Source organism: Amblyomma americanum, chromosome 2, assembly GCF_052857255.1.
Source record: "Amblyomma americanum isolate KBUSLIRL-KWMA chromosome 2, ASM5285725v1, whole genome shotgun sequence".
Taxonomy (NCBI): Eukaryota; Metazoa; Arthropoda; class Arachnida; order Ixodida; family Ixodidae; genus Amblyomma; species Amblyomma americanum.
The window spans coordinates 30342481-30356328 of NC_135498.1; the positions used below are offsets into that span (position 1 = coordinate 30342481).

The 13848-nt window shown below is 43.2% G+C and overlaps 1 protein-coding gene across 1 annotated transcript in view; it reads left to right on the forward strand.

The window, feature by feature from the left end:
• LOC144120916 (ATP-dependent DNA/RNA helicase DHX36-like) overlaps positions 1-13848 on the forward strand; it is a 41282-nt gene that overhangs the window by 8345 nt on the left and 19089 nt on the right. The window contains exons 7-15 of the mRNA XM_077653731.1: positions 3102-3175; positions 3719-3793; positions 3875-4041; positions 5634-5715; positions 8615-8728; positions 9967-10069; positions 12047-12131; positions 12194-12314; positions 12832-12975. Of these exons, the coding sequence (XP_077509857.1) occupies positions 3102-3175; positions 3719-3793; positions 3875-4041; positions 5634-5715; positions 8615-8728; positions 9967-10069; positions 12047-12131; positions 12194-12314; positions 12832-12975 (965 nt within the window). The remainder of the gene's footprint in view (positions 1-3101; positions 3176-3718; positions 3794-3874; positions 4042-5633; positions 5716-8614; positions 8729-9966; positions 10070-12046; positions 12132-12193; positions 12315-12831; positions 12976-13848) is intronic.

Consider the following 13848-nt stretch of genomic DNA (forward strand, 5'->3'; position numbering starts at 1 on the left):
TTGGCCGGTTGTGGTGAGAAAATGCCACTTTGATAATTTCGGCATTAAAGGGATTATGCAATGAATAAAAAGTCGCTTGTAAATGTTTTTAATGCTTAGAAATGATGCTAAGAAGCATTCACACCAAGTACGAGTCTTCGGAACTGAGCCGGCAATTTATTATGAATTCTTAAAAACCGTGTTTTTCAAAATTCGCGGGCCGATTGGTGTGCTCATAGTGACTGATTTTGAAACTAAAATCGTGAAAAAAGACGTCACTATACCCATGACGTCACCAGGCCACCACACACTGTCATTCACTGGAGCCACGGCAGCCACTATGTCACGGGCACACTTCCGGTAGCCGTGAAAATTGCTCGTGACGCCGTGCGACCCTTTCCGGAAAGCGCGGGCCAGGGCATTGCCTTCGCGCATATGGTTTCAATTTTCCTCTGCCGCCTCCTTCGGTTGGGAGTTCCGGAGCCACTCGCAGTGGCTCGCCGAGTCGCTACTGTCGTCGCTGGCGTTCAGCCGGTACGGCATTAACGCATAGGGCTCGAGTTGACGCATAGGGCTCGATGCCCATCGCGGCCGTAAGAGCGAGCAGTCGCGCCTCGAGGCCTGGGTCCATTGCTGCTAACTAGAACAGACGAAAAGCAAAGAAACCCGACGCGCGCCGCAATCACGCCACCGACGCTGCTGCTGGAGTGCTAGGAGCGACAACCGGAAGTTGGAAAAGGAACGTCAGCGGATGACGTATTCATGGGCGGGTCCGAGTCCCAAAGCCGTTTTCTTTGTTTTTGTCTGGTGCCCCGCGTATGCGAGTTGAGGGGGAGAGGAGGAGCGTAATTTTTAATCGCCTGTATCTTCGTTGTTATTGATGCTAGCTTAAAAATTCTTGCGTTTGGGTGACGAGTGATGAAATGCCTATCTCTCGTCTGCTTTACGTAACCTCAATTAATTTATTGCATAGTCCCTTTAAGGCGCCATGCCCACATATGTGGACACGCCACTTTGAATGTTCACCGCAGCACCTTTTTTTCGTCTGTGACGATGGTAATTGGTGTGCCGTTTCTACATTAACCTATAGACATATACTGTGCCCTAAATTGCATCATTCACGATCATTGGTAAAGATAGAATGCAAAAATGAAAGCTATTTACTCATCCCGCCAGAAAATGACGTGGTGCACATATTTTCTTCTTTTTTTTTTACAAACGAATTTCACTGTAGCTGCTAGAGATGGCGCCACAAACTTCACAGAGAGGATCAGAATGGTAAGAGCGCGGTATTCAAAGGTGGAAATTCGCCTTGTGTACAAAAATATGAGGAGGCTTAAATCGCGTCCGCATATGTGGACTCAGCGCCTGAAGGGGTTAATAAGTGTAAACCATCAAAACATTGTTTTTAATTCTGTGTAATTAATTTACAGCATCCTCTAATAGCTTACCTGTAGTTAGGTTGGCAGGGACACCAAATTTATTGCAGTGTTTTTACTTCGGTATGATGCATATGACGTTAGTAAACATGGATCACCACATGAAATTCTCGTCACAAGCAGTGCGTCCCATTTCACCCTAAGCTCTTTCCTTGCACCCGATTCATTAATTCCATTAATAAAAAAAAAAAAAACTCATCCTTTTAAAGGAAACTTTTTGCAATTCGTCTCTTTTAAAGTGAACAGTTGACATGAGTCCCTAATTTTATGCTATCTACTCAGTGGACAGTTTTGAAGTTGTTCAATTTAGCTGGCAATTTACACCTACCTTTACTATTTATTCATGATCACTCATGGATATGTAATACTGAAGCACTTTCCATAAATTTCATGATCACTCATGGATATGTAATACTGAAGCACTTGCCATAAATTTCTCTGTCATCCTGAGATCATCCAGTGTCAGTTTGCGGTGCTCTTTGGACTCAGGTGTCCTTGCTCCAATACCACTAATTGTCATGAAATTCTCCTGCTCTTTGTAAATAATTTATGATGAAATTTCTTCTCCCATGTAGTTTCAGTTTCAGCATTCGAATGGTGGTTGTGACATCATAAGTATGAGATCATGTGAGGCACACAAAAACTGCAATAGTAGCTTTTTGTTCGCTCGCTGCCATTCTGGCTCCTGGAGCAGGCTAGCACAACAATCGGATCGAAATAAAAGAAAGCAGTGGTTATTTCGCAGCTCTTGTATGGCTGACACGATGTATACCTACTTACGACGTTGTAGCCATCATTCTGCCACTGAAACTGAAATTGGAACTACTTGGAAGAAGAAATTCAAATGTAAATTTCGTATGGTGATCTATGTTTACTAAGGCTTTCTGTATTGTAATGCTTTAGCGGTAACTATATTCCTCGGCTACCTTATGTGTGTTAAAACATAGGATAGTGTAGGCCATTTTTCTTATTTGTTGTAATGTAGATTTTCGCTACAGTTTGCACAGGTGTAGTTTTGTTTTACAAGCTTTCTTAACTTATTTCAGATGAAGTGTTATGTTTTCTATACTGTGCAAATCTTCTTATTGCACAAATTATTTAATTGCAGTAAATGTCATGCACTTCTGCTGTACTTCTGATTGAGTTGCGCTGCTCTCTGCAAAGTGATCAGGTTTTTCGGGCTCGTCGAGCTGTTCCAACAACTTGTGTCGCTTTGGGATGTTAAACTTCCATAAACCAAACCAAACCAAACCAACTTTTTTCCAAGGGATCTTTCCAGGCTATTTCTGGAAAATAAAATTAAATTAAAAATCATTCCAAAGCAAAAACGGTATGGAAAACTTGGTGTTTCCACCCTTTAGCCATGAGTGCATGATACACACTCGCTGATGAAACACACGTGCATTACTGACAGGTGCATTTATGTTTTTTTAATGCGTGTACAGTAACCATGTAATCATTTTGGGGATTTGATTTCCATCAAATACGTTTTTGCAAATGCCTGCTGTTTATAAGCATGGTGATTGTGCAAGCAATTCGCAAGTTTCGTTAGTTTGTAAGGGACACTAGCTATTTGATGACCTTAAGCTTTTGATGAGACTCATATTATTACAAGGCATGGTCGCAGTTTCTCTCATTGTTTATTGACTGTTTTTGTAAAGGTTGCAAATTCTCTGATCAAAGGTGGCGGAGCGGGTGGCGGCTGAACGAGGAGAGCGGTGTGGAGAGTCTGCTGGTTATCACATCCGCCTGGAATGGTAATCTTGAACAGCTCTGTCCTAACATGGCTGTCATTCTATCTTCTGAAATGTCTGTAGCTCCATTTTTGCAGCCACAGCTATGTAGCAGTAATATTATAAACAAAAATTACTCGGAAATTATCAAACATTTTGCCAGCTGATCACTTAAACCAACCTCACAATGATGTCAGTGGTGAATGAGGCAATACATAGGCATTTGGCAGCACTTTGGCAACAGTCTGAATTATCCGAATTTACGGAGTCGAAATAATAAGGTTTCACTGCAGCATCGTTGTACTGAGATCATTGTAGCAGTGGATTGATGCATGAACACAGTGAATACAAGAGAAGGCAGATTAGAAGTAGAAGTTGTGTCACTGGCATTTGCTAGAATACATTTCACTCTTCACAGACCGCGTTCCGTGTATAGTTATTTTGGGGCTTTGTTTGGTGTGGACATATAAATGTCATAAGTTGGTTGTACTGTGAGATGTTAATGGAACTGGAGCTGGTTACATGCTTTTTTGACATTTTGTGTTCTGTTCTCTTTCTGTTCTTTAGTAGAGCACCTCGAGACCGTGGCTCCATTCTCTTCTGTACCACAGGAATCCTGTTGCAGCAGCTTCAGAGCGACCCGTGAGTCATGACATCTAACACTCTGCAGTCGTTACCTATCGCAAAGCACTGTGACTTCATCTTGGTAAAACCCTTGCCCAGGTACATTTTGAGTGCCTCTCATGTGATTCTGGACGAGGTTCACGAACGAGACCTGCAAACCGACTTTCTCACCGTTGTCTTGAAGGACTTGCTGACCGTCAGGCCGGACCTTCATGTGATACTCATGAGTGCTACAATCAATGCAGAGCTCTTCACTAGTTACTTTGGCAAGTAGCTGCATCTTTCTTTCTTTGCGATTTTGAAATACTTTTAGCTTTCTCCTCTGGCGGTCTTTGAGCTTGGCAATGAAATTTTTACCAAAACAAGCATCAAAACCCTATATGGACACTTTCGTGCCGCACCACTGCATCAAGCCGGCTTTACAGGGGCCGTGCGACACTTTATTGTTGTGCCTGAGTGGGCTTTTGATAGTTTTCTGGGACCAGTGAAAAAAAAAAAAAACAGTTTTAAAAATTATGTTCAAGGTGTAATTCTATAATATTTGAAAAACCCCGTTACTGCTATTACCAGTCACAAGTCAAGTAAGGCACTACAGCTTGTGTGCCATGGTTTTCTTGCCAGGGCAGCCATAGCCTTAGTGCCTTAAGCTGCACTTGTTAATGGCATTGTTGCTTTGGTGCTCATAGCAACAGTTGGCATGGGTGAACGCTGGCGTGGTCGCTAATCCCTGTTTGCTATCCTCTGGGTGAAAGTATGGTCAAATAGCTTTCTTTCTCCTTTTATCCCCCCCCCCCTCCCCCCACACCACACACACTTTTTATTATTATACAGCCGCCGCAGTGGCTCGGTGGTTATGGCGCTCGGCTGCTGACCCGAAAGACACTGGTTCGATCCCGACCGCGGTAGTCAAATTTCGATGGAGGCGAAACTCTAGAGCCCCGTGCGATGTAAGTGCACAATAAAGTACGCCAGGTGGTCAAAATTTCCGGAGCCCTTCACTACAGCGTCCCTCATAGCCTGAGTTGTTTTGGGACGTTAAACCCCCATAAACCATAAACACTTTTTATTATAGGTTTTGTTTCCGAGATAAAAAAAAATTTGTAGAGCTTTGAGGAATTGCAGAGGGGACCGCTTCTGTGGGTGGGTTACACCAGTGGTGGGCAGCATCACTTTAGAGAACTAGAAGAGTGCAGTAGTCATGAGACGTAGGATTCATTTGACTGAAATAGCAGGGCATGCCACTTGTGACAGAAGCTTGAGTGAGCATGGAGATGAGTTTTATCAAATGTGCAAAAGTGTGTTTTTCTTCAAAAAGTGAAGTGCAGCTTTCTGGTGGTAGAGAGAAAGAGAGCAAACGTTTATGAAGCAAATAGAGAGGATGAGCCGGCGCAGTTGGCGAATGCCGGCATCTTCTTGGTCCGTGTCCCTAGTCCGGGATGCCGCAAGATCCTGCCGCTTATGCCGTCGCACTCTAGGAGAAAGTTCCAAAGTGAATCCTTTGTGCCCACACCGTGACGAGCACTGTTCTCTATCCCACATGGTGTGGGCCTGTCAACACAGTCCCCACTTCCCTCCCCGCCCCACCCCCACTCAAGGGGCTTAGGAGGTCTTCCTCCTCGAGTGCTGCTGTGTTAATGCATTCTTTTGTTAGAAGAGCACCGTGTTTAAAATGGAGCTTGTTAGGCTACCAGGAGGGCATTGTGTTTGAGACTGAGCATAATGTGCTGCCATATTATTTTCACTGAATTGATTTTTTTTCATGCTTTAAGCACTGACATATTAGGGAACTTTCATGTCTTGTTGCTTGTTTATGTTCCTTCTGCGTGCGTCACATGTGCTGTCTGGTCTTGCGCCCTAGGTGATTGTCCACGGTTAGAAATACCAGGCATTGCGTTTCCTGTTGAAGTGCACTATCTTGAGGATGTTCTTGAACAGACAAGGTACGTCATTTATTGATTTCAGCTGTACCTACTATATATAGACAATGTATATTTGATATGTTTGCAATTTTCACTTGATGTTTGCATGGTTTGAGGTGCACTGTCATTGTCCTAGCCACCTGTGGAAGTAACTTGATGGTTGAAGCAACATAGCATAAACATCATAATTTACTGATGAGGTTTAATGTTCTGTCAAGTAAAAGTCTCCATGACACGTGAAAACTGATTCAGACTCAGAATTAACCCATATGCACCAAAACTTCAGAAATGAGAAAATATTTAAATATTGTTTGACATAAAATGTTTATTTCAATTCATAATTTAGATTCATCCAATTATTGGTGGAAATTTTTTTCTCAACACCGACGTTTGAACCGTCCTACATTGTAGGATGCTAGGCAAATTTGCTACCTGGGAAGTGTGGTAAGGCTTCAAATACAGTAAAACCTCATTAATTCGAAGTCATTGGGACTGCAAAAAACATCTAAATTAACTGACCACTGTAAAAAATTTACCTAGAGAAAAACTTTCCTTTAGAGAATGCGCTACCTTTACTGGATGAACTTTGTAGTTAATGTGTACTGCTGCATAAAAGTCAACCATCCAGCATCCCTTGCTGACCAAAAAAAAGAATAGTAAAAAATTGACACATGTTCCCCCCCCCCCAATTTTCTTCACCAGAACTGATTTGCATATATGAATTAACTATCTCTTTGACGTAAGGAGCCCCATGCGTCCTGTAGAGAACAGGCACCAGCACGGGGCACATGCTATCTAGCGCTCATCCTAAACTACATTAGACCCTGCAAATAGGTCGGCTCTGCATATAGGGCTACCCCGAATTTTAGGATGGCTGGTTTTTGAAGAAAGATTGATCTAATCCTTTAACCTCGGCACACTACTCAAAGAAATGATGGAGGCCGACGCTGCGCTGTCAACCTGTCGCGGGCGCCTATCAAGACGCTGTTAGGGGTGCGAGGTGCTTCGGCGCCAATGCCTCCGCTAGACGTTGCCTTGACCACTACTAGGCTGGAGAGGAGCGATAAGTGCGTGCACTGCTGCCTCCAATCCGGTCGTGCCTTGATGAAGCACCGAGAGCACGTTACTTTGAAACTGGCATTCACGCCTGCGTTGCAGTAAAGCGCGTCTTCTCCTCTGCAGGCGTGACCATCTGCGGTCCCCGAGCCATACTAGATTAGATTTTGTGCTGAGAGTACGGGGACTCAGGCGGTTTGCATATTGACCATTGGTATTGCTAATTGGCATTGCTCTGCAGCGCCTCCTTGCAGCTCTGAGGGCTCGTCATTTGATCGGTTTGTGGCCAGTGATTAACTGGGCTGGTGCATGCTGCCACTTTGAATCATCTGGTAAAATTTACATTAAAATTATGGGAGCGCTGAAATCCTTTAAATTATCTGGATTTTCAAATTTTCCGAGTTAGGATTATTGAGCTTTTACTGTATTAGACATTGATTTTGAAATCACATTTCTGACCATGAGTGGTTGTTTTCTTATGATAATGAGCGAAAATTATTATTATTTTTTTTGCAGAAGCACAGTGTAGTCCATCGGGTCGAATCTGAAAAATGGCATTTTGAGAAAATTGGCAGATCTTTCTGAATGCGTGCAATGCACACAACACAGGAAAAGTTTATAGCCTCATGAACCTATGCTAGCTGGCTCAGGCTATTACAGAATAAACTTTTACAGTCACAGTGCAAAAAAAAGAGGTTTACTACATATAGGATGCCAGGCATATTTAGGTTAAGGCATCTGGCAGCGATTACTAGTTCAAATGACTACCTCACATCACAGCACACGTGTCCGACCGTCACCTCATCCAGTGTTGTCTCCAGCCACTGGTTGATAACAGAGCTGTTGGCTTCAGTTGTCGCTCAGGCATCCTGGAGACTTCTGTCCTTAACAGTACATGCTACTTTTATCAAAACAATAGTTCACCGAAGCAGTGAATTAGTGTCTTGAACATCCGCCTCGTATGCGGGAGGTGCGGGGTTCAGTCCCCAGTGCTTCAGGGTAACCACCAGATTTCAGTGGGTACAAGTTCACCCCAGGCCCAATGCTCGGCTTGTTATGGATGAAATGTTTAGAGAATGGGTCTTCGACTTCACCCTAAATAGGCAAAAACATTTTGTGCCACAGTGGTTTTTGGCCAAGCTGGCCTTGCAGCACCAAAGTAAAATCATCATTATCATGAGCCACAAATAATGAATGTGAAAGACAAGTGTGAACACTGCTTCCTGCTTCATCCAGTAGACTCAATAAAGTTGCTAGTATGAGTGAGTGTCTTGCTGTGTGTATAGTGTAGCACCTTGATAATTTGAGTTTGAGGGGGACTGAGAATTCCTTAAAATTGTGTGCCACAATACGAATTTAAGGAAGTCTGACTGGTACCCTCCTAATACACGTGACATTGACAGGCCCTAATGTCAGTTAAAATGAACTGTAAGTTGGAATAAAATGCAGTTAAACTGTAGATAGTTCTTTGTAATTTTTGGCAGGCTTACTTGCAGGCAGGCATGGATTATTTTAATTAGGCAGCTTACCTAAATGTGATTGTCTCGCTAGAAAATCTTGGCAGGCTAGTTGGTGCGTGTGTATTGCCTGATGGCAATATTTTCATGACTGGCCTGGATCGTTCATGTGTAGCTGTGGACCTTGACCACATTGCCTTTGTGTAGTCTGCAGGCATGTTTTAACGCATAGGTATAGCATGCTGCTGTAGTGATTAAAGCCACCTTTGCATGAGAATGAGGTAAATGATCCCTGTAATGAAAAGTAGAAATTCTTTCCTGAAAAACATGAAGGGTGGTTTGTTGTGGATTTGGCAATAAGAAAAAAAAATGCTCTGTGCTGATTCATGATTCTACCACACTGGCAGGTACCAAGGAAACAGTGCCTTTTCTAAGGAAAGTGGAATTCGAAAAAAAGACAGGACAGAGGTTATGCACATGGTTGAAGACAGCTTGCCATTTGTACGGAGCCTTGAAGGAACGTGAGTGTGTAGCCCTGGCAGGTGCCCCTGTGCCCAGCGCTCTTCTTTCTTTTGTAAATGGATGCTGTTAATGATTTTGCTCAGTCACAGTGTGGTTTCTTTTCTTTTGTGATTTGATACCTATGTTCGTGCTTTGCCTCTCACACCTTTAAGGAGCCAGGAAAGAGGGTTAGACACCCTTTGTCGTACCTCTCTTGCTGGCAGTATGTTTTCAGTGCAACACTTTAGTCGGATACAGCTCAAGAACAAAGCGGAAAATACTCGTCAAAGGAGGCCCTCCAGCCAATGGTGTTGACTGATTCTCGTGGTTAATCCCCTTAGACCTGCTAGTGTGACATACCAGGGGGTGGCAGATGAAAGGGGATTAACCGTGGCTTAATTGGATTAACTGTGGTGTCATGAAAATGTGTCAACGCCATTGGCTGGGATGCCTCCTTTGAGGGCCTTTAATAAGGAGCAGGAGACCACTTGGGGGCGACTCCAGATGCCATCCTTCATTGCGCCTTACCTGTTGTCAAAATTCTACCCCGGTGAATACGACCCTGCATGTACATTATGTGGTGATTTAGCCACTTATGATCACCTATTGTGGAATTGTAAAGAGGAGCCGCCCCCGAAATCTCTAATACAGGTTCCTACTCTCGAGCAGTGGGAGGCCGTGTTGGTCAGCTCAGACTTGGGAGTTCAAACCCGGGTCATTGAATGGGCTACCCAGGTCGCTGTCAGCCGTGGACTGATAGCCACCTAGCACGGATCGTCTGCATTCTGCCTTTTCTGACGAATTAAATGTTTTCCAATCCAATCCTTTGAGGGTCATCTGCGGCTTCATTTTTAAGCTGTATTCGATTATAGTGGAAGCTAATGTGGATCTCAGGATCAACACACAACTGTACGAGACTGAGGAGAAAATTATTGCTTAGGTGCCGAACACACCATTCTTGTTTCAATACTTTTTCTGTGGAACCAGAGCAGGAGCTTTGACGTGTGCTCTGTATGTGAGTGTACAGATATCGTTTGCAACATCACTTAGAGGCTACTCAATGCTCAGATTCTGTAGCAATGGTCAAGGGGCTAATGTGCTCCCTCCTGCAGTATCAGCTTCTTGGGGAAGCTGTCATTCACCTTGCCAAATTTTCAGGCTTCTCAAGGCGGCGCTTATTTGACACTTCATATATATGAAGAGTCCTTTACGATGCTTTTCTACAGCGCAGGTGCCACTGTACTCTTTTCTTTCTCAGGTACTCCAGCATGACCTTGGAAACTTTGGCTGAGTGGAATGAGCTGCGCATAGACTTGGATTTAGTGCACGCACTCATTGCATACATCTGCGCGACAAAACCAGTAAGCGCACCGCACGTCTGTGTGTTTCGTTTTGAGAAATTTCTGTGCAGCGGCCTGGACAGCTTTCTGTAGAGTCTTGTGTGCAGATAATTTTTTTGCACTCATGTCGACGTAGTATGTTGCAATATATGTACGCAATGTGTTCATGAATCGCACTGCATATTCATTTTATGCTCATTGTTTTTTGATAGCATAGTTGCATTAATATTATTAGATTGCGTGTTTCGAAATCCGAAATCCACTTTGATCTGCTGAAGAAACTATTTTGATAGCATGCATGCCTTGGGCCACACTGCTCCTGCATAGCACAACTCTCAAAATCAAGTTTATGGGGCCAAATTTACTTCATTCAGCGTGCATCAATTTCCAACGTGCTAGCTGTACAAAACTGTATATGTGCAAGGATGCAGTTGCAGCTAACCAGGCATTACAGTAATTATATTTTACTCGTTTCTTTCCACTGTTCTGGTGTCCACATCTTTGAGAAAGCATGGATGACTTTCAGCTCTTCACTGAGGATAGTGTTGACCATTCTGAAACCAGATAAAACGGCACCAGTGTTACAGGTACCTATGTGGGAAATGAAGTAGCGAGGTTTCGAACTGTGATAAATTGCTTGTACTATTTCTAGATTCCTGCAAGCTTGATGCAGTGAGCTGGAGATGCACACTGCGTGCAATTACACTGCATGTTGGGAAGCTTGAAATTTGTTTTCCCAGCAGCACCACTCCTAATAAAAGCTGTCTCATAAAAATGAGTTAAGAAACCCACAACCACAGTGCAGTGTTTCAGTGCCATTGATGCGGGGCATAGTTTTTCATACATACCTAGAGAGTTAACTGGCTGTGCTGCACTTTATCCACTAAGAGCATGCTCGGAAGATGAGGTTTCGTATTTGGCTTGGAACACGGATTGGCCTGAAAACATGGATTCACTTGTAACAACACAACTTTTTCCGAGGCAGCTCTCAAAGGAATGTTTTTTTTTAAATTTTTATGCATGCCTAATATCGAACATTTGTTCACGCCAAAATTTGTTAGATAAGTAAAAATGGAGGCATGCGCGACTAGTGGTTTTTTGGTTCGAAGCGAGTAGTGGTTTTCTTCAAATAATTTCGAAGCAGATATTTTGAATACTTCTAGCACACAAAAAAGGTTCAACGGCACCATACACATTTTCATAATGATGTATGTCTTGAGCCATAACATGAAAAAATGAGAGAATGCATTGAAGCTTTGTCGGACTAACTGAAGCTGTGTCAACTTTCTGCTTAAATGGCTATTGGAAATTGGGGGAGCCGGCCTACATGCGGCCCTGACGTATCTGTGGGGCGTGAGACCTACAAAACTACAATGTAATCGCCTTTTTGTCATGTTAATTCGTGCAAACGCTTACGTTAAACTGCCTCAGAAACTGGAATGACAGCGGCTACTATATTACAGATTTTGCGTGTCTCACGTGACCTCATACTTGTGAAGTTGCAACCATCATTTAGCTACTGAAACTGAAACCGCATGGGACAAAAAATTCAGTTTATGTACTGAGCGTTGGCGAATTTCACGCAGTGATCCATGTCTTACGCATAATTCCTAAGATACACTAAGAAAAATTTGGTGCCTCTAAACATGCATAGATGATGGCGCCATTTTTCCCTCTAGGCAACTTTGTGGTACTATGACACAGAGCACCAAATGAGGATACAAGGAATGAGATTTGATGGTTACATTTTACCTAATATGTAATTGAATACTTATCATGTAATTATTTAACCCCAAGAAGTTAGAATCATTTTATAGTTAATTATGTTGTCCTATTTGTGCCTATACTTTGTTTCCTCTGGTGCACTGCCTCGCTTAATAAACTTGTAGGATTTCCATGCAATGCTTCTTTTTAACAACTGTTGTGTACTTGTGACCACTGTGCTTTCATACCTAACTCGCAAGTGATAGTCAATTATTTTTTTTCTTTTTACTCTAGGAAGGAGCAATACTAGTTTTCCTTCCTGGCTGGGAGCAAATCAGTGAACTGAACAAACGTTTGACTTCTGATCCAAGTCTGAGAGGTGAAAGATCTCCCTATGGCATTCTTTGCAGGTGATGTAACATGTGCCCTTTTTTTTATCAGGTTCATCACTGATCATACCCTTGCACTCCATGATGCCAACTGTCAACCAGAGACAGGTGTTCAACAGACCTCCTCCTGGGATCCGCAAAATAGTGCTGGCCACCAACATTGCTGAGACAAGGTAATGCTGTTGTGAAGTACTGTAGGGTTATTATGCTGTTGCCATTGTTGTGGTATGCACTGGTTCTATTACTCAGGATGAACCTAATACTAAAATAGACAGGGCAAAAACAAACAGGACTACCTGCTAAACCTTCCCTTGGCTTTGTTGCCAGTGTAAAAAATTATTATTTACTACATTGAAGAAATTGGTTGTGTGATTACGTACATGATCTGCAGCAATTTTTTTTTTTCAGTGTAATGCATCTTTGCATGCTGCATATTCCATTAATAATAACAATAATGTGACCAATTTTTCCTGAAGTGCATTATATGAATACAATAGACAGTATAGAGTGGAATCTTGCTTGTGTGTATATTGCATGTCTCACTTTATCTTAAACTGTGGAAATTATATCACGTAATATCTGAATCTTGTTGCACGACCACTGTACGTCTCAATTTGATTGACCATATTGCCCTTGGAAAGCACACAAATGGCTGTGTCTGCAACACCTCGTCCACTTCTGCCATTCCAGCATAACCATCAACGATGTCGTGTATGTGATTGACTGTGGCAAGATCAAGATGTCCAACTTTGATGTGGAGAGCAACCTGGCCACCCTGGATGCCGAGTGGGTGTCCAAGGCAAATGCTCAGCAACGCAAAGGAAGAGCGGGAAGGTGTGCCATGCTAATCCATTCTGCACAGTTGTTCGGTTTGATTTCGATCCATGGATTTTTACGTCCTAAAGCAATTATGTGCCCCCCTCCCACTGAGGCATACTGCTGTAGCAGAAGGCTTCAGAAGAACCACATGAGGGTCTTAAGCATGCGGTGAAATGTCAGCACACAGGCATTTTGCCTTCACTGAAATGTGGCCAGCACAGCTGGGTTTGAACTCAAAAGAACTTTGTGCTCAGTTATTAGAACTGTACGAGGGTGTTGAGTGATGGTTCAGGGTGTAGGCAAAGGAGTACCAACTTAGTACGTGTCATGTCAGCCTTTCAGTCCTTCAGTTTAAAACTGCTGTACGATTCCTTTCACTTGTGTATCGAAGGTGTACAGCATAGCAGCAACACAAGAGGAAATCTCGCATATGTATTTTTTGTTTAACCCGCCGCGGTGGCTCAGTTGTTAGGGCGCTCGGCTACTGATCCGGAATTCCCGGGTTGGAACCCGACCGCGATGGCTGCATTTTTATGGAGGAAAAACGCTAAGGCGCCTGTGTGCTGTGCGATGTCAGTGCACGTTAAAGATCCCCAGGTGGTCGAAATTATTCGCCCTCCACCACGGCACCTTTTTCTTCTTTCACTCCCTCCTTTATCCCTTCCCTTACGGCGCAGTTCAGGTGTCCAATGATATACGAGACAGATACTGCACCACTTCCTTTCCCTCCAAAACCAATTATTATTATTTTTGTTTGTGGAAATAGGTTGTTGCATAATCTTTCAAAAGATGGCGGCTTAGTTGTACACGTACCCACATTTCAGTCTTCCTTATTGGCACTGTTACAGAGGTTGTGTTAAGTGAACTAATGCTTCATGATTCGCCTTA